Here is a 19689-nt window from a genome sequence, read left to right on the forward strand (position 1 = left end):
GATATTTTTACTTCTTAAAAATAATATATTATAATTTAATTAAATAAAAATATATTTATTTAAAATTAAAATTATTTACTTTTCATTTTTATTTAAATTTTAAATAACATTGTTTTGAAAAAATAATTAATATTTTTATAATTTTAAACGTTTTACTAAAAAAGATTAAAATTTCATTATAGAATTAAAAATAAAAAAGTAAATAATAATAGTAAAGGAAGAATTCTATTGAAATAATGACGATTAAATGAGAAAACAAAGTTAGGAATAGACATATTTTATAATATACTTTCTATAAAATTTATTATTGTTATTGTACACAAACACTTCAAGACCATAGAAGAGGGTTTTTCATAAATTATTCGATTTAATTCACAAAAAAATCTGAATAATTTTTTATTATATCAAATTAAAGTTAAAAAATAAATTCAAATAACATCATTAAAAATTAAAAAGTAAAGGTAAATCATAACAAAAACATAGACAGTACAATTAACCAAGTGATATTTTACAGTAGATATCGATCCTCAAGTGGATAAATGGAATTACAAATAGCCAAGTACGTTGCTATGACAGAAATGTGAGATCAGCCTAATGCTAATTCCTAGGGGTAATGTGAACCCAGTTTATTTTTTTCGGTGCATGATGTGAACTGAATCTTTAGACAAACCTAAGTGTCTTCTTTGGTTTTTAAAATATAATTTTTATCAAGATTTTCATAAGCATGCATTATTATTGTATTATTAACAGATCAGAAATCATTTTAGATATAGTTTTATAATCTGATTATATAATAATCAACCAATTTATTATACATAATTGAAAAACGAAAATCCGTAGTATAAAAATGTGGGAGCATATATTGCTTTTTTGTTTTATCTAAACTAACTCTTCGTATCATTTTTTATTATTTAATTCCTCGTATAATCTTTTTCTTTTAAAAAAAAACTCCTCGCATCATTTACCACTCCTAGGTCCATTTAATAGCGAGCATATAAGAACTATGAAAATGACCAATCTTTTTTTTTTTTTTTATCATCATATGCCCAATCTTATCCTGAATTTGTATTATACTTTTAGTATTCTTTTGTCAACTAAGTCATTTTAGCCCTTCTTGAAACAAAAAAAATTCAAATAAGTTTACGAGATTTTAGTAAGTTCTAAAGATATATATATATATTTTTTTTCCATTTTGGTCCCTTTGGAAACATAAATAATAATAATAATATAAGTTTAGAGACCAAAATGATCGAAAAAAAAGATTAATTTCAAAAACTTCAATAAAATCTTAATAAATTTTAGAAATTTATTTGATTTATTTTTAATTTTAATTTTTAAGAATTAAAATAACAATTAAATACAAATTTAGATACTAAATTAATCGTTTACTCTATTTAATATATGAATGTAAAAAAAAAACGCCAAAAGCAAAATGTACTATTGCCACTGGAACACGTACAAGCAAGGAAATGATCATTATTGATTCTTATACCGTAACACTTTTCATGGTGTGGATAACACTAAGAATTTTTAAACTAGTGATGGAAACTTTCCTTCCTAACCTTTAGCAAAATAATTTTGTAGAATAATATAGTAAAACTTTGAAGAATAATAGTTCGAAAATTCTATGAAAATGACTTTAGTTCTCAGCGAGGAATATGCATTAGGGTGCGATGATATATAAACATTTATATATTATATATTTTACTAATATTTTGACCTAATTATAAGATTAATCATCAATTTAAAACATAATCAGATCTAAAAATTCTTATTTCACATTCTTCAAACTTGAGAATTGCATTTCCTTTGTTGTTTTTTTTTTCTTACAAGGACCATCATCATCTATGATTTCTTCTTTGGTATTTCTTCATTGTTGTAGAACCATCATCACCAATTTGCACCAACAATCTTTAGGTTTAAATCCGACCAATAAAAATTGTTCCAACATCCAATAATATATTTTATGGAGATCAAATATAAATCCTTCATCATCGCAAATTCTACGTGTTTTTAACTGAATTATACACATTGTATAATTTTTTTTTAATCTTAATCTTTCTTATTCTATTACATCAGAAATGTCCAACCTATCGTATTTAGACTTATCGCCTACTCTTGGTAAGCGTTATCCAATGTTGAATGTCTATAGATTATTTTTCTTGTGCTATTTATCAATCTCTAGTTTTGTGTTGGAATATTTGTCTCGAATAGTCCCTGCTCACAAAAATACAAAATTGATTACATAATACTACTATAATAGTATAATTAATAGGTGCTCTCAATTTCCAGTAGTTCGTGCTTGAGTATCAAACTTTGTAATGAAACCTGGATAGCAAAATGATGTCTAAATTTAATCGCCAATTAAATACAATTAAAAAGGTGTCCCTAGATTTTGTCAATATTAAGATGCCCTATATTAATGATAGAATATTTTAGGAAGGCGTTTATCATCTTAAACTTAGAGTATATAATGGAATATATAATCTGAGAGATGTAACTCAATTCCAAAAATTAACTCAAGAAACTGAAGGAAGAAAGAAAAAAATATTCTTCCCTTTAGTTAAGCATCATTAATTTATATAAATGATTACAAATTTAGAGATAAACTAAGAATAATAATAGAATGTCTTATCTTATATTTAGATAATATATTCTATCAAATACACACTAATTAGCTAGGTTAAGAATGCTAATTGAATATATCATATATTTTATTAATTAATTAATCAACCAGCAGTTTTAAGACGACAAAGATATTTTACGTACCCAGATCTTTCTGCTGCTCCGTCAGAACTGAATATATCTGCTAAGAGGATCACAGTCCAAATAATACTTACAAAAATGCCGCATCTGTTTTAAGATTTGTCTGAGAAGTTAACATTAAAAAAAGAAAAAGAAAATATTGTGCGACATTTATTTTATTCGAGTTAATTCTTATTTTGATCCTCAAATTTTGAGATATCGTCAAAAACTCATAATAGTTCTTGAAATTAAAAATGGTAAATATTTTTTAAAAAAATTGAATTATGCAATCATGCTAGTCTTTGTCGTTTTTTATCTACTAACTCCGTCAGTTTAAATGTAATGTGCGTGGGACGTCAGTTACTACTACTTTGGCAGCCATGTAGGCGTTTACACTGTGTATATAAACACATCATGGGGGATTAAAATGAAAAGTTTATGGACCAAAATTTGATAAGCTTTGAATGAAAGATAAAAACACTAATAAAGAAAAGAAAACGTGGAACAAAAACGAAAACAAGTGAGAAAAGATTAACAAAATTGAAAAGGATAAATATATAATAAGAAAATATAGACTGAAATCATGCTTATATATATAAGAGGAAAATCAAGGGTTACGTCCATTTGATTTTTCCTGAATAACACAAAATTAAATTATTTTCCTGATTGAACTTGTTTCTCGTTGATCATGATTTTAAAGCATTAAATAGTGAAAATTTAATAATATGATGAAATGTTGAGATAATTAGTATTGGTATGATGGTACTCAAGACAAATCTTCCATATTTTGTTCTTAAATAAATAAAAACTTACTCTTTAACAAAATAAATAACTAAATAAAAATTATAAATTCGGTCAAATATTTAGTGTATGTTTAAAAATAATTCAATTATTAAACATTGTTTTTGTAAAATTCTCTATAAAATATAAAATCAAATTTTTAGATAAATTAATTCCAAAATATATTTAATGTGTATTTGGTTGTTGTTATTTAAGAATAATTAATTTTTATACAATATGAAACATTACCACAGAATATTGTCGTTTATGAATGAGAAAAATAGATAAGTTATTATAGGAGTAACTCCATTAATATATTTTTTTATCAAGCAAAATTAAACTGTTAGCATAAGCATTTTAATTTTATACTAAAATTGTCATTCACTCTAAAGTTTTTTCTAAACTTTATCATGATCAACTTTCATAAAGCAAAATACCCATTTTGCTAAAGTTTCTATATTAGAGTTCACCAACACCTATAATTCTATTCATGAAACAAAAGCAGCCCATACTATTTATTTCAACTTTTTCTTTTGGTAAATTTCATTTTTTTTTTTGTTTGGAAAAAAGTTAATGTAAATTTTATCTCGTTGTGTTAGCTCATGTTATTAGGCAGTATTTTATTTTGTTATCATGTTATTGATATATTAATTTTGTTAGTAACTAATCTTCGTTACAAAAATATTTTTAAGTAAATTTTTTTCTCTTTCAATAACATGTTTTCGAGACCAAATCCCTTATTACTAAGATTAATGACTCGTTAAGCTTTTGTTGCTAGGAAGCATACTAGTAATATATTTTTAATATTTTATCATTAGGACAAATTTCATACTAGTTACATTAATTTAAATTTGTTTTTGTTTGGTAGAGCTAATATAACATCTTGTGTAATTGTAAATAGAAATAGAGAAAATATTAGAAAAAGCATAAAAATAAGTAGATAGCGTTTCCGTTTTATCAAAGTTGTTGTAACCGCGTGGCTCCCAAAACCCAAAAGAAAAGGAAACGATCGATACGAACGATTTAAATTTGTACATGATAGCTGCGTCCACTCCACCCAAAAGAAGAAAAGGAATACTATCTCAAGACCTATTCTGCTATTCATGATTCTATTTGTATAATCCAGTGGGTAGTTGGTTCAGCCTTCAATGCATTTTTAGAGGCATATTAACCAACCACTTCATATGCTAAATAACCCATTTTGAATATTGATTAATATCAACAGCCCTAAGGCTGATCCAAATCATAATCCACCACTCCTCTTACTTTCTATTTGTATTATCAACTACTCGTGAACTTAACAAGGAATAACATAATTGGTAGAAAAAGTATTTGTTTCTTTCATTGTGTATTGTGTGTATAAAAAAAAAATATTTGAGAAAAATAAAATTCACTTTGATTATTTTTACGCTTTGATGATATCTTACTTTCAGCTAAAAAAGAAACTATCCTTGAGTTGGTATGATTGGAACTAAAATTATATTCTTTAAATAAAATCTCATGTTTAAATTTTGTCAACATGAAAAAAAAAGTAATTGGAAAGAAAAATATTACTAAAAATAATATGGAGTACTTTTATTAGTATATATCAGTAACTAATATGAAAATATCATCTTATAAGAGATGAAAATAAAAAAGAAATTAATGTCTTATATAAAAAATAACAATTTTATTAATAAAGTAATTTTGTATTTTTCTCTTATAACATCATAAAAACCAATAGCATACCATAAGATACAAAACCAATTAATAATCCTAATATCTTCAAAACTACACAAGCCCCAAAGAGGTTCATTTGTCTTCTATCCTGATATAAGTCCAAGGTCTGTGCCTTTTTGTTACCTCTATTTTTTCCCCCTTTTATTTGGAATATCTGCATATAGTATATTCCTCTTTGGCCAATGTCATAACTACTTAAACTATCTTATGAACGATCGTCCTAATATTTTAAAAAGATAATTAAATAAAAATAAATGCATTTAGCTTAAAATATTTAAAGAGACTAGTTTTTATTCATCATTATCGTAAAAAAAAATACTATCAAATACTCAAAAACCCTATCATATATAACTTTTAAATCATTATCATAAAAATTAACAAATTTATTATACAAAATAATATGAAATTAGATTAGTTTAAACTGTGAAATGTATTCTAATTAAATTTGTATTCAGAACATAAGAATTTAATTTGCATAAACTTTCAGTGTAATATTTTTTTTTTATAATATCAAAATCAAATTATGTTAAATATAACTTTTAAAATAGTTATTATAAAAACTAACAAAATCATAATACATGGCAAAAAACATTGTATTGAGCTTAAAAAAAATTGTATTCTAATTAGGATTTAATTCAAAATACAAAAATATTTAATAATTAATTAAGAGTGCAATAAGAAAGGTTGGTTATAAGAATATAAAACTATTCCGTCTCTTTGTGAACAACTTTTTGGTTGTCTATAAATTGGAGTTGTTTGATAAGTGTTTCATTTGTAGTTGAGTAGACAGAGCAGAGTGTCCAGGGCAGTTTACAAAGCCTAATTTTGTTCTTTAGTTGTTTCCTTGTTCTCTGTCACTGATGGCTGATTATTCAGCACGAACTGAATCCTGCGAGGTAGTTGTAAATGTAACCAAGGACACCTCCAAAACAATGGAACCCTCAGACTCCTTTGTCTCTGTTCCTTTCTTGCAGAAGGTGTCTCCTAATCTTCCTTTTGTACCCCAAAAACCATTAAAAGTGCTCTTATTACAATTTAATAGATATAATGGATTGTTATCTCTGCTAGAATCTGTTTTTCTTTTTTGTGTGTGTATATATAGTTTCTTTCTGAATTAATCTATTTATCATATTAATAAGGGTGGTTGAGCAGGAAATATGATATTTCCTTTAGTGTGATGTAGAGTTCAAGTAGCAGGTGGGGTGTCAACCTCGTTGGGATTCCGTACGCTATTTTGAGGCTCCTGCATGCCACCTCTTTTTGATTAAAAAAAATGATTGAACAAAATGCCTGAGTTGTTATATATATATATATATACTTGTCTTCGATACTCACAGATAAAAAAAATCTATTCTATTGATCATATTGAACTAGAAGAATTGAGAATGGGAATGACAATATCATGGTTTTGTTTGCTGATGGATACAGTTGGTAGCTGAGGTGGTGGGAACATATTTCTTGATATTTGCAGGGTGTGCTTCAGTGGTGGTGAATAAGAACAACGACAACGTGGTAACACTTCCTGGGATAGCAATTGCTTGGGGGCTGGTTGTAACAGTGTTGGTTTACACTGTTGGTCACATTTCTGGTGCCCATTTCAATCCTGCTGTCACCATTGCTTTTGCTTCTACCAGAAGGTTCCCCTTGATGCAGGTAATTGACCCTTATAATTTTTCTTAACTTGGTTGATCTAAAAATAGGTAAATGTGCCCATTTGGAATATTGTGTCATTTTCCTTCTTAAATTGTTATCTCCAGCTAGCCCCACAAGGAAGATGGAAGTCTTTAAAGCCCAATTATGTTAGAAATGAAATTATGAGATGCCCATATCATATACAAAAAATAGAAATTATGAAAGTAACTCCTAACTTAATGATCGTTGCCAAAACAAAGTTGCCTCTTTGCACATGCATATACAGCTAGCTAAGATATTTCATATTCACAGAAAAAAAAAATTCTTCTATGAAGTTGTTTTAAAATTATGTGTTCGGGCATGTGATTTATATTGCAATTAATTATGTAGGTACCAGCTTATGTAGCAGCTCAACTCCTAGGAAGCACACTTGCCAGTGGAACTCTGAAACTATTATTTATGGGGAAGCATGACCAGTTTTCAGGAACACTCCCAAATGGGACTAACCTGCAAGCTTTTGTGTTTGAATTCATAATCACATTTCTCCTTATGTTTGTCATATCCGGGGTTGCCACCGATAACAGAGCGGTAACTTCTCTCACATTACTCCCTCTGCTTAAATTTGTACATACTAGTATTATCTTATGAGATTTGGGCGCCTCATTGATAAAGTTTATTAAACCAGAGACAATACCAATTCATACTTTATTTATTAACTAAATTACACTCAATCTGGTAGGACTAAATGAAAAATGTTACATGTACGCCCTTTTATTTTAAACACTCATTTGACACATTTATTCAAAGGGGTTAGATCATCTGTTATCAAGCTGATAAATGAGGTGGAGAGTGTGCACAGGGGCATTCTTGAGTGAGAGGTTTCTAAAAATAAACTTTGGAAATGGGATGATATCATATTTAAATGTTCTTTAATTCATACAATACATATATTTTTTTTACGGAAAATAAATATCCTAAAATAATGCCCTGTAGTGTTTTTTTTCTCTAAAGGTTTCAAACCAATTTGACTGGTGTTTTTGACAGTGCTTTGAACCGTTGTTTTGAGTCATGTAAATTGAATACTTAATTGGATCGTTCATTTTTTAGTCAAAAAGTGACCAATCCAATCCAATTTTTGTAATAATGACACGAAGAAATGGAGAGAGGCATGACAACACTGAGGTTAATGGTTGACCTTTCATGATGATATTTTTGTACATAAAAAACTTACACTATTTTTAATAGTAAAATAATGTAATTTTTTTTATAATTTTTCTTACGTAACTTCTTTTCTACATAATGAATCGACAAAAAATATGCACAATCTAAGTCGGCTAAACGTATATTTAGGTCTAAAAAGAATTTTAAGATGTTTTTAAATTACTTTAAATAGTTTTCTATTTATAATACTACCTAAATTAAAAATAATATTTGTTCCCTTTTGGTTTATTGCATTTTTACCCCCCCCCCCTTTTAATTTTTGGCTAATTTTATCTCAACAAATTAATTTGACATATTTTATCCTAACCTTTTAGAAACGTGAGAATTTTATCTTCCATTATTTTACTCATAACATAATTACAATTTTTACTCTCAATTTTTTTTATTTTTTGACAAATTTTATACCCAATTTTTTTATTTTTGACAAATTTTATTCCAATTTTTGGGCAAATTTTGTGCTTATTATTGGATAAACGATGAAAGATAAAATTTATAAATTTCTTAAAAGTTGAAAATAAAATATATCAAATTAATTTTTTGGAGTAAAATTTATCAAAAGTTAAAAAGTTGGAAGTAAAAAAATACAATTAAGCCTGATTTTTTTTATAAGATGCAATCCATAATGTACCCTGCATTGATTATTTTTAGGCCGAAATATCCCTAATTAAACAAGAGAGAAGTTGTGTACATAAACATTTAGAATGGATATATTAATGAAAATGATATTTTTTGAAAAAAAAAATATAACCTAAATATAAGCTAATTTAACTAACTTACACGAGAATTAATCTAATGACATTTAAAGAATAATCTTTATTTTTTAAAGTGTATTTCATTAGAACTTGATATTAAGAATAAAAAGAAATCATTAAAATTATAATCACAATTAGTTAAAGAATTTTTGGGGATGATATCATTAAATAGGGTCAAAATAGTTAAATTTTACTTATATAGTTTAAAAATATTATTTCTTATATTTAGGTACATAGATAATATAATTTAAGATAAATTTATTTTTATTAACTAAGTTAATCAGTTTCTTTTATTGGTAATTGGGTCTTCTAATAAAATAAATAAAATAAAGGAGGTATGATTTTTTACTTCATAATTTTAAGATGAAAATATTTATTAAAATAATTATAGAAAGTTATATATTAACAATTAGTAATATTTTTAGGAACTTATATATTTTTAAAATAATTATAAAATTACGAGACTTATGAAGTAATGAGACTTAAGGGTTATAGGTGTTTGATTCTCGAATAATGCCCTGTACACGATGTTTAGGTACCATTTTTTATTTTAATATTTAATTACAGGAGACGGCTAGAGGCTAGATTATGGTAGGGGAAAGGCTTCTCTTGTTTTTCATTTCTATAATGATTGCACATTAATTACATGCCTTTATGTACATTTTTTTAATATTTCACATAGCTGCCTATAGTATTTTGTTGCAAAATATATATCTCTAATTAAATTTCACACATCTGTTTATTTTCATTTGAAAGTATCATCCGCCCAATGCATTGTTGCCAAATTAGAACTTGTAATTTTCTAAATTACTCCCAACGTTTAGCAAATTAGGCTTCACATATAAAAAAAAAAGAAGAGAAATTAGTACTACCTAATTTGTATCGTTTTGAATCGCTTGCAAGAATCCTAGAAGTTTACGTTACGAGGCATATCTCATGAGAATCAATAATCCATCCACGAAATATTCTTCTTAAACTCCTTTATTTATATTAACTTGAATTTAAAATTGTGCAGGTTGGTGAGTTGGCTGGGATTGCAATTGGGTCTACAATACTGCTTAATGTGATTATTGGAGGGTAATAGTAATTATTAACCAATCCAAATCCAAATTAAATGCAAAATCAGCATTGTTGAAGTTGTAGGACATAATATTCTTGTGGATGGTTATTCATATTTGGCAGGCCAGTGACAGGAGCATCAATGAACCCAGTTAGAAGCCTAGGACCTGCTATTGTACACGGCGAATACAGAGGAATATGGATATATTTGTTGGCACCGGTTGTGGGGGCCATAGCTGGAGCATTGGTATACAACACCATTAGGTACACGGACAAGCCATTGCGAGAAATCACCAAGAGTGCCTCTTTCCTCAAAGGCCGTGGTGGCTCCACATAATTTAAGCAAATGCAAATCCACTAATGCTAGGGAAAAAGTTACATCAGCACTCTTAACACCTAAAGGAAGAAAAACTATATAAGAATAATAGAGTTTATCATGTGATTAAAAAAATAGAAAAAATGAAAAATATTGTTTAAAATTATAAAATATTTATATATAATTACTCTTAATGTTATCCTCAGCTGTCATGTGGATAGTTAATAACTTCTTCCTTGTAATTGTCTTTGTTACAAATAATAATTAGAAGAAAAAAAATTATGCATGAAATCACTCAAAGAAACTACGCTATGATGTTTCATTTCCTGGTTTTATTAAAGGTCATGCACTTGAATATCCTCACCCTCTTTTTCCTCTCTATTTGGATAAAATAAAAACTGATTTTTGACATTGTTGGTGGATCTTGAAGCTTTGTGGACCAAGCTAGGTTTTTTCTTGTATGCGAGTTATGAGGAGTTGAAGGCACAAGCTTATGGGCTTTGTTGACTCGGGTGTGAGTTTAATCTTGTACTATAGTGAACCCTTTGTGAAGGGTTATGCCATTGGTTAATTTGGTCAATTTTTCAAAATTGTAATATTTCATAACTTTTCCCCACTTCAGGCCATTGAATTATGTGATATATATCCACGGTTGTAGGGATTTGGAGCATTCATATTCACCTTAGAAAATAAGGGGCATGTCATGTTAGGCAGAATCCATAAAGGCGTCGCATTAAATAATTGTCTTTTTGAGGTCTGAAGACGGCGAACAGACTCGGATAACTGAGATAATAATATACTAATCACATAATTACAATTTTTTTAAAAATCAAACAAAAAAGGTTAAGGTTCGGTCTGTTAAGAGTTTTGATAAGTAAAAATAAGTACATGGTAATCCATTTATATGTCTACTATACTTGTCCAGTGATTAGTTACATTTATAAGTCGTTTAACAGATATGACCAAAATTAATAGATTATTTTATACTTTTTCATAATTTACATAATAAATATTTTCTGTTTCTAATTTTTTAATAAATATCCTAAGAATACTAATTAAAAAACCCTATTTTTGAAAGCTATAAGTACAGTTATTTTGGAATGGTGGGAGTATTATTATTATTGACTAAACTCTGTTTCCCCACGTGTATAGTCGTCATCGCTCCAACAGCATCATCATATAAATAGATCACATTCGACTTTGGTTTATTTACTTCTTCGCTGTCGGAAACAGTTTTCGTCGTTCATTCATCAGCTGTTCTCTTCGTTTTTCTGCCTACAATGGATGAGAATTCAGCAACAAATGGAACCCATGAGGTGGTTTTAGATGTAAACAGGGACGTCTCTAGAACAACTCAAGCTTCACGCTCTTGTGTCAATGTTTCTTTCTTGCAGAAGGTGTGTCCTAATCTTTTTTTTTTTTTTTTTGTGTGCCCAATCATATGAGATTTGATTAGATGAAATGTATTGTTATCTCTGCTAGAATCTTATATTTTTTATTATTGTAAAACGCTACAGTGAATATATAGTCTCTTTCTGAATTAATCTATTGACCATATTGAACTTGAAAAAAATGAGATTAGAAAAGACAATATCATGGTTTTGTTTGTTGGTGGATACAGTTGGTAGCTGAGGTGGTAGGCACGTATTTCTTGATATTTGCAGGGAGTGCTTCTGTGGTGGTGAACAAGAACAACAACAACGTTGTAACACTTCCTGGGATATCAATTGTTTGGGGACTGGTTGTGATGGTGCTGGTTTACTCTGTTGGTCACATCTCTGGTGCCCATTTCAATCCTGCTGTCACCATTGCTTTTGCCTCCACCAAAAGGTTTCCCTTGAAGCAGGTGAACCAACCACAATTTTTTTCCTTCAACATTGATTTTTGGTTCAAGTAGGTAGGAAAATTAGAGGTCAAATTAGTTTATCATAATTGAAAGAGAAATTTTGTTTATATTGTATTTTCACACAACTTAATTTTAACAAATAAATAAAAGAGAGACAAGAAGACAAATAAAAAGAAATGTGAAATAAGATGGATGATATAACGGAGAGAATTATTGAGAAAACAATGTGTTGTATACTTATATTGCATGTATAAATATAATATCTCAAATTAAAATACTTATTTGCCTTGACCTTTTTACGCTAGTTTATAATTGGTAAACAAAACGCGTTATTGAACATAGGTAGCAAGAAAAGTAATGGAATTAGAGAAAACCTTAGTCCTCTTTCACTACATCCAATTGTCTCATTTTATCTTGAAATTATTGGCATATTCACGGTGATATAACTATCATCCATGTAACATTGTAGGTTCCAGTTTATGTGGTGGCTCAGGTTGTTGGATCCACACTTGCAAGTGGGACTCTCAGACTATTATTTAGTGGCAAAGAAGCCCAGTTTTCAGGAACACTTCCATCTGGGTCCAACCTGCAAGCTTTTGTGATTGAATTCTTAATCACTTTTTTCCTTATGTTTGTCGTATCCGGGGTTGCCACTGATAACAGAGCGGTAAAGTTTCTTATTCCATCATTAAATTTTGTTTTTTTTGTTTGTTTGTTTGGTTACAATTAGCTTTTATTTTCTATAATATTTTTTTTATTAACACGTGTCTAGCCAAATTGGCTTTAATTGGCTAATCACGTCCCCAAATTCTGACATAAAAAATGGAGTACATAAATTGACTAGTTGTCTAAATATATTTGTAGCGTTTTGGATCACTTGGAAGAATGCAACAAGTTTACACCACACGACACATCTTATACGAAACAAAAATCCATATAACATGTTTGAATATTTGTCTTTCTTGGACCTCAATTCCATGGATTTCATTTATTTATTTTATTTTGAAATCTTGCAGATCGGTGAGTTGGCCGGGATTGCCGTTGGGTCTACTGTGCTGTTGAATGTGATGTTTGCAGGGTATTATTATCTTACCCAAAGCTAATTAATTAAATATAAGTGTAGGCGACACATATTATGAGATTTAAAATATTACATTATTTACTGAAAGATGTTACACCTTTTGGAAGCAAAATAGAGGTCAAAGTATGATCTCATTTGCGTGATTGAATATTATAGGTTTGTGTAATGGTTGAACTAAATTGACAATACTTACTAGATTATGTGAGTTAATAGGTAACTAATGACATGGTTTCATATACGACAGGCCAATCACAGGAGCATCAATGAACCCAGCAAGAAGCATAGGGCCAGCGATTGTACACAAGGAATACCGAGGAATATGGATATATTTAGTGTCTCCAACTCTTGGGGCTGTGGCCGGCGCATGGGTCTACAATAGTATTCGTTACACGGACAAGCCACTGCGTGAGATCACCAAGAGTGCCTCTTTCCTTAAAGGAGTAGCCTCTAGGTGATTTAACCAAATTATGCTAGAAATTAAGGTGTATTCATGTGTCATTTACAGAGAGTAACTTCATTTGGAAAGTAATTGTCTCCAAGATTTGTTACTAATTTATCATGTATCAGGGTCAAAGTATAAGGAAAAATCATTAGTATATTGTTGCAAACACATCTACAGAAAATCAAAATTTCATCTCCTTGTTTTTCACTTTATTAAGTTTATAATCATAAAATCACTGGATTTTAGGCCCCATACCTTGCACAGGTTTTTTTTTTTTTTTTTTATATTGCATTTTAAGAAATACAATAAAATATGTATATATAAATAGTTCAAAACTATTTTTTAAGCTATAATAAAATAAACCAGTATTTTGATATAACAATTTTTAATGCGTGTAATATGTATAACAAAAAATATGCTTATTTATGTGTCTATATAAATACTACATTAATAAAATTAAATATAATAATATTTATTTTCAAGTTTAATACTACATCCATTCCTTTTTATTTATAACAAAAATAAGTTATAGTGTATTTTATTATATATAACTTATTTCTTATAAATACAACCAAAGGTAATAATATATATAGAGAAAAGATATATACTATATTAACATATATTACAAAAATTCTATTATAAAATATGTTTATGTACTTTTTAATACCTATAATAAAATATAACTATAAACACCCAATTTCATTCGGACAAAGAAAAATAAAAATGCAAATTATAAGAAAATTTAAAACAAAAATAAAAACATAAAAAATAGTATAATAATAAATAAATAAACAAAAATCGTCACTTTTCTTGATCTACTACTATCCATTATAAAAATATTGAATTAAAAACTTGCAAATTGTACAATAAAATTTTAGAAAATCGTTCTACGAACATGAATAAATAAACTATTAATTTCAGTTTTGGTTAGACACTTTGTCTGATTTTCTTTTGAAATAAAATTAAGGATCCTTGACAAGTAAAGAAAGATAATAACAAAGATAAGTAAATTAATGATATGGACATAGATTTGGCCAAGTTACATTACAATTAAAAATGTACATACTAATTTGGAAAGGAAATTTAATAAAGAATATTGGAAACTGGAAAGGAAAAATGAATTAAAGTAACGATGCCTCACTAAACAAGATATACATGTCAGAAAGTGCTAGGTTATATTATTAGACGGAAAAATAAATCTCCCATTATTGTCACGATGCCTTGGGAAAGAAACTAGTCTCCTTAATTTGGTGCCTGAAGATTATTTTGGGTACCGGTAACACGAGCAGCACCACTGCTTTGCCTGGTTCTTGGAATAATTATAGGCAAACAACACACTAGAACGAGTAGTAACTCCATCATGAAAGCCATCATTGTGATCCATAAAAATATGCAAATCTTCCCATGCCATATAATCCTCTTGAATAAGGGAAGTTCTGATTCAATAACCACTGATGAATCATACATTTGAGGAATGCCGGCACCAGGTGAATATTCTGCTCGCTGCTCAAGGGTTACTTTTAAGCATGAAGTAGGTACATCCCCTTCAACAAAACCTCTCATCTTGACATTCAGTGTCTGGGTTTCTGATATATAGCCAGTGACAAGAGGTACAATCTTGAGGAATGTCGTGATTAGGCGGATAGGCTCACTTGTGAATTTCAACATGCAAGGTTGGTTTGAACTCCAAATTGTTTTGCCATCAGAAGACAAGAAGTCTACCCTGATCTATAAAATAGACACGTCAAAGAACCCAAAACAAAGCAACAGGAAACTATGAACTGTAATTATCATCATATTAATAGTTCAGATTCTTTAAGCAGAATGATACAAGTACAAGAAAATGGCAATTTTAACAGAGGATCTTCTTCTTTGCCTAATAAATCTAACTATCATCTTAAAGCACTCACACCACAATGATAGGAAACATAGTACATAGACACAAATAAAAGAACCATTCTAGCTAAAAGTTTTAGCTTTTATGTAAAGGCCAGCTAAGTGTCTTAATCGCGACACTTGGCGTATAGAAGCTATTGAACATTTGAACCCCTAATTCATGATATTCTAGAATCATGTTTTCATCATTTCTTCTAACCAAACTACGACAATACTCAAATAAAGCAAATAAAAAGATATTGAGAGTTAAAACTAGCACCAACTTGCCACTCAAACCCTTTAAAGTCGTACACTACTGAGAAGTGACCACAAATAGCCCATCCACCATCAAAGGTCCTTATGCTAGCACAGTAACATTACACATTACTATTAGAACTAGTAAAACATCATGCAAGCAGTTCATGTCATTCTCTGGATTAAAATGACTGAGATAAGTCATAAGTACCTGAAAGATGCCAAGATTTGTGTTGTATTCTGACTCTGGCACAACCAATGAAACAGTGACCTGCACCTTTTGGTTAGCAGGTATAACCCTTCTACCCATCCACTCTCTAACAGCAATGCCCTTCTCAGAATCATGCGCACCCCCAACACCATCACAAGACATCACAGGTACAAATGCAACAGGACTCTGCTTGGTGTAATCAAAATTCAAAACCTGCCTCATCTGAAACGGCTCCTCCACCAACCACCTCACCAAAAACCCACTCACCACAAGTGAAGAAACCAAAAGACCAAACAAAATGCAACAAATATACATTGACCTCAAGAATCCCCACCCACACCTAAATGCAACATTCCACAAGGATTTGTGCTCTTTGAACCACCCTTGAGCTGAAGGATCAATGCACCGAAAAACAAAACACCAAAATTTACCCAAAATCACCACCAAAAGACCTTTCCCCTTACTGATTGTTCCAAAAGGGTCCACGAAAAACAAAAAAACATGTAACATAAACCACACTGGGAATTTCATTAAGACAACGAAAATATTGATTTGAAACACAATTGATCTAATCACCAACCCCGTTACATAATCGAGCGAATTCAAAGGGGAATTACTGAATTCCACCGCCGAGTCAGCGGAATCGGTGACGCCGTCTTCGTTCTCGGCGGTGGTTAACGTCGATTCCTCGTTCCCCTCTTCGGTGCCAACGCTTGGAGATTGAAAGGGACGAACTTTCTCTCGATTTGAATCGCATTTCTCGGGGAAATTCTCATTTCCGTTTGAAGTTCCGAGATTTCGATCGCTCCGAAGGTTCGTGACGTTTCCGGTGGTCGAATTGTGGCTGGAACCGGTATTCGTGGTCTCCCTAACCGGTGAGTTACGGCGGGTTGAACGGCGGCGGATTGTGGTTGCCGGAGGTGGGGAGGGTGGGTTGGGGTCGGAGAGAATTGAAGAAGAGGAGGAAGATTCCGGCGATTTATCGGCGGCGCCGGAGCAATGGTGGAAGGGGCAGTGAGGAAGCGCGTCGAGGAAAACGTCGTCGTTTTGGTTGTTTGGGCCTGAAAAAGATGACTCCATTGAAGATGACGTGATCGGATATTGAACTTCCCAGGCTGGTTAATTTTGAAGCCAAAAAATTGAGAATTTTTTGCTTTCTCAAAAAGGGAAGTATATTTTCGGAAAAAAAAAATTATATTCCAAAGCAACACACACAAGTTTGTGTGGTGCAAAATAATTACATGGTTTTTCGACACAAAAGTTAATTTATAACATTACATTTTCTTAAAAGAAAGAAGCATATATTCATTCATCACTTTGAAAATAAAAACAAATAAGGTATGTTATTTTCATGACCATTAACATTTTTTGTAATTTTTTAGGATATTTTTTTTGTCATTTTCTTTAAATGATAACACGTAATATTTTTTTTTTGTTGGGTGAAGAATGAACATTTAGCTTGAATATTTTTCTCTCCTTTTATGATGATTCATTGTTTTAGATTTTGTAGTGTTATTATGATAGACGCATATTTTTAGTGTTAATTTTCATAGATTGTTATCATATTTTGGTCTTTAGATTAATATTAAGACATTCAAGTATTATGAGATGTATGGTTAATAAGATTTTTTGCATTCTCCTAAATTTATTTTTTTGCATTAAAGAGTGTTTCACATGAAAAAATGATTTAAAATACTTTTTATATTCGAATTTGGGGATGTTGCATGCTAGAAACATTAATCATACCATGGTTATTTTTATAGAAATTTATGTTCTCGTGCACATGATTTCCATTTTGATTATCCTAAATCTTATGCCTCTACAAATAAATTTTTTATGTCTTTCCCATATTATTCAATCTTTAAATTTTAGTTTAATTAATGCTCCTAAAAATGATCAAGCTTGGTGCCCTTTTAGCCTCTAAGCTCTTATTTCTTCTTTTTCTTTATAGCCACTGTCTGCATCTCTACACAGAATCCTTTGCATTATTCTTGCATAATTAATGAAGCATCATTCAATAACTCCTCGTGGATTCTCATTAAATGAAGCATCTCTACACAGAATCCTTTGCATTATTCTTGCATAATTAATGAAGCATCATTCAATAACTCCTCGTTCGTGGATTCTCATTAAATGAACTTTCATGGTCATTGTTGTTCTCCTCCGATCCTTCACATTAATTAGTTGTTTCCTCCAACCATTATTAGTATATGTTTCAACTCTATAAAGGGAACTTCAACCTATGACATCCATTTTCCTCATCATCTTATGCAATAAAAATAAAGTGAACTTTGATACCATATTATAATTTGAAGAAATGATACAAATGATATCATTTTTGCATGTCCACTTATAGCTCAAAGCAGGGGGAAGAATTTTTATAAATATGAAAGTGTGATTAATATAAAAAAAATATTTGAGTTTCATATTTACTTGTTCACATTATCTTTCTATTTATTATTTTTCATCACAAAAGTTTGTCAAATTAATAACACGACAGTTTATATAATATTATTACACGTTAAAAATATGGATGGTGCTATAATACTAAAGAGTCCTATTTAAAAAATTCAGAATTGAACTAAATAAAGTTGCATGTAATAGATATAACAGGTATAGTATACATTTCTGAAACCATTTTTTTACACATATTTTTACAAGTAATTCTAAATCTAAGTGTTTTTTCCCCTCTAAATAGAGATAATTCCTGTTGGAATATGAGCCTAATCAACTAGCTAGAGTCAATTTAATGGTCGAAAGTTTGGATATATATATATAGAGAGAGGGATCGGAATATTTCTCAACATTATGTGATATATATATTCCTTTCTGACTTCATTTAAGGAGTTTTGAGACACATTTTCCTACTAAATAAAAGCTGATGATACTAATGACTTTTAATTTCAATTTTTCTTCCACAATTTCATCGTACGTTATTCAGGTATTGCCAAGTCATAAATAAGAAAATCTTAAAATGCAAATGATCAAAATGCGTGCGATAAAGATAATAATTCGTGCTATTAATTCCATCAAACTAGTTAAGAATGATTAATACTTACCAACTAATTTGGATACTTTGTTGATTACTCCCCTTGAAACGCGAGCCAGTCTTTCAAATACATAGACACTTGCTTTGTGATCAAAGTGTTTCACCTTCTCAATATATGTTTTTCAATCTCCAAAAGCAATTAGCATAGAAGCATCAAACTCTTTAAAGCTCAATCGGCATCTCATGCATCATCAAATAGCATAAATTGGGCTTACTTCTAAATCAGTTTCTAACCCGGAGTTTGATCCACTCATGAACAAGTTCTTCTCTTTTCTTCTAGCTCTTTGATAACGTTTATAATACCTCATAGTACCAACAACACCAATCATTATAACTCAATGTGAAGTGAAATCTCATACTGAGTAGAAGTAAAAAAGTTAAATATCATATAAGAAAAAATAATACTCATAAATCTAAGTCATAAGATTTTGGATTATTTCAAAATCAATTAATTCAAAATCAATTAGGATGAATCTTTATAAATTTGATTTTGCAAAATTATTTTTTGGTTAAAATTAATTTTAAAATTATATGATTTACGTTTAAATAGTTTTATTATAAAATCAGGTTAATAACAAAACTTTGTATACAACTCATGAGAAAATTATCTAAACTTACTTCAACTTAGAATTTATATGGGATTCAAAATCAATTCTCAACTTGCGCAAATAGTTGTTTCATTATAGATTCTCTAGAATCAGTTAAA

At 29.5% G+C, this 19689-nt stretch overlaps 3 protein-coding genes across 4 annotated transcripts; 2 read left to right on the forward strand and 1 right to left on the reverse strand.

The window, feature by feature from the left end:
• The first annotated feature begins 6000 nt into the window (after positions 1 to 6000).
• LOC114412969 (nodulin-26-like) lies at positions 6001 to 10359 on the forward strand. The gene is made up of 5 exons (XM_028377091.1): positions 6001 to 6221; positions 6673 to 6897; positions 7267 to 7464; positions 9865 to 9926; positions 10032 to 10359. Exons 1-5 carry the CDS (start codon positions 6105 to 6107, stop codon positions 10243 to 10245), a joined length of 816 nt encoding a protein of 271 aa, XP_028232892.1. The 5' UTR covers positions 6001 to 6104; the 3' UTR covers positions 10246 to 10359.
• Positions 10360 to 10730: 371 nt separating this feature from the next.
• Positions 10731 to 13845, forward strand: LOC114412970 (nodulin-26-like). The gene is made up of 5 exons (XM_028377092.1): positions 10731 to 11621; positions 11846 to 12070; positions 12540 to 12737; positions 13087 to 13148; positions 13396 to 13845. Exons 1-5 carry the CDS (start codon positions 11505 to 11507, stop codon positions 13604 to 13606), a joined length of 813 nt encoding a protein of 270 aa, XP_028232893.1. The 5' UTR covers positions 10731 to 11504; the 3' UTR covers positions 13607 to 13845.
• A 741-nt stretch (positions 13846 to 14586) lies between these two features.
• LOC114412971 (seipin-2-like) lies at positions 14587 to 17148 on the reverse strand. 2 transcript variants are annotated; one of them, XM_028377095.1, is made up of 2 exons: positions 15935 to 17148; positions 14587 to 15831 (listed from the first exon to the last, which is right to left on the reverse strand). In XM_028377095.1, exons 1-2 carry the CDS (start codon positions 17012 to 17014, stop codon positions 15817 to 15819), a joined length of 1095 nt encoding a protein of 364 aa, XP_028232896.1. In that variant the 5' UTR covers positions 17015 to 17148; the 3' UTR covers positions 14587 to 15816. The 2 variants fall into 2 exon arrangements, with proteins under 2 accessions (XP_028232896.1, XP_028232894.1); XM_028377093.1 differs by having other exon boundaries at positions 14587 to 15321; positions 15935 to 17142.
• Positions 17149 to 19689: the final 2541 nt, after the last annotated feature.

This window comes from Glycine soja, chromosome 5 (genome assembly GCF_004193775.1).
Source record: "Glycine soja cultivar W05 chromosome 5, ASM419377v2, whole genome shotgun sequence".
Lineage (NCBI taxonomy): Eukaryota > Viridiplantae > Streptophyta > Magnoliopsida > Fabales > Fabaceae > Glycine > Glycine soja.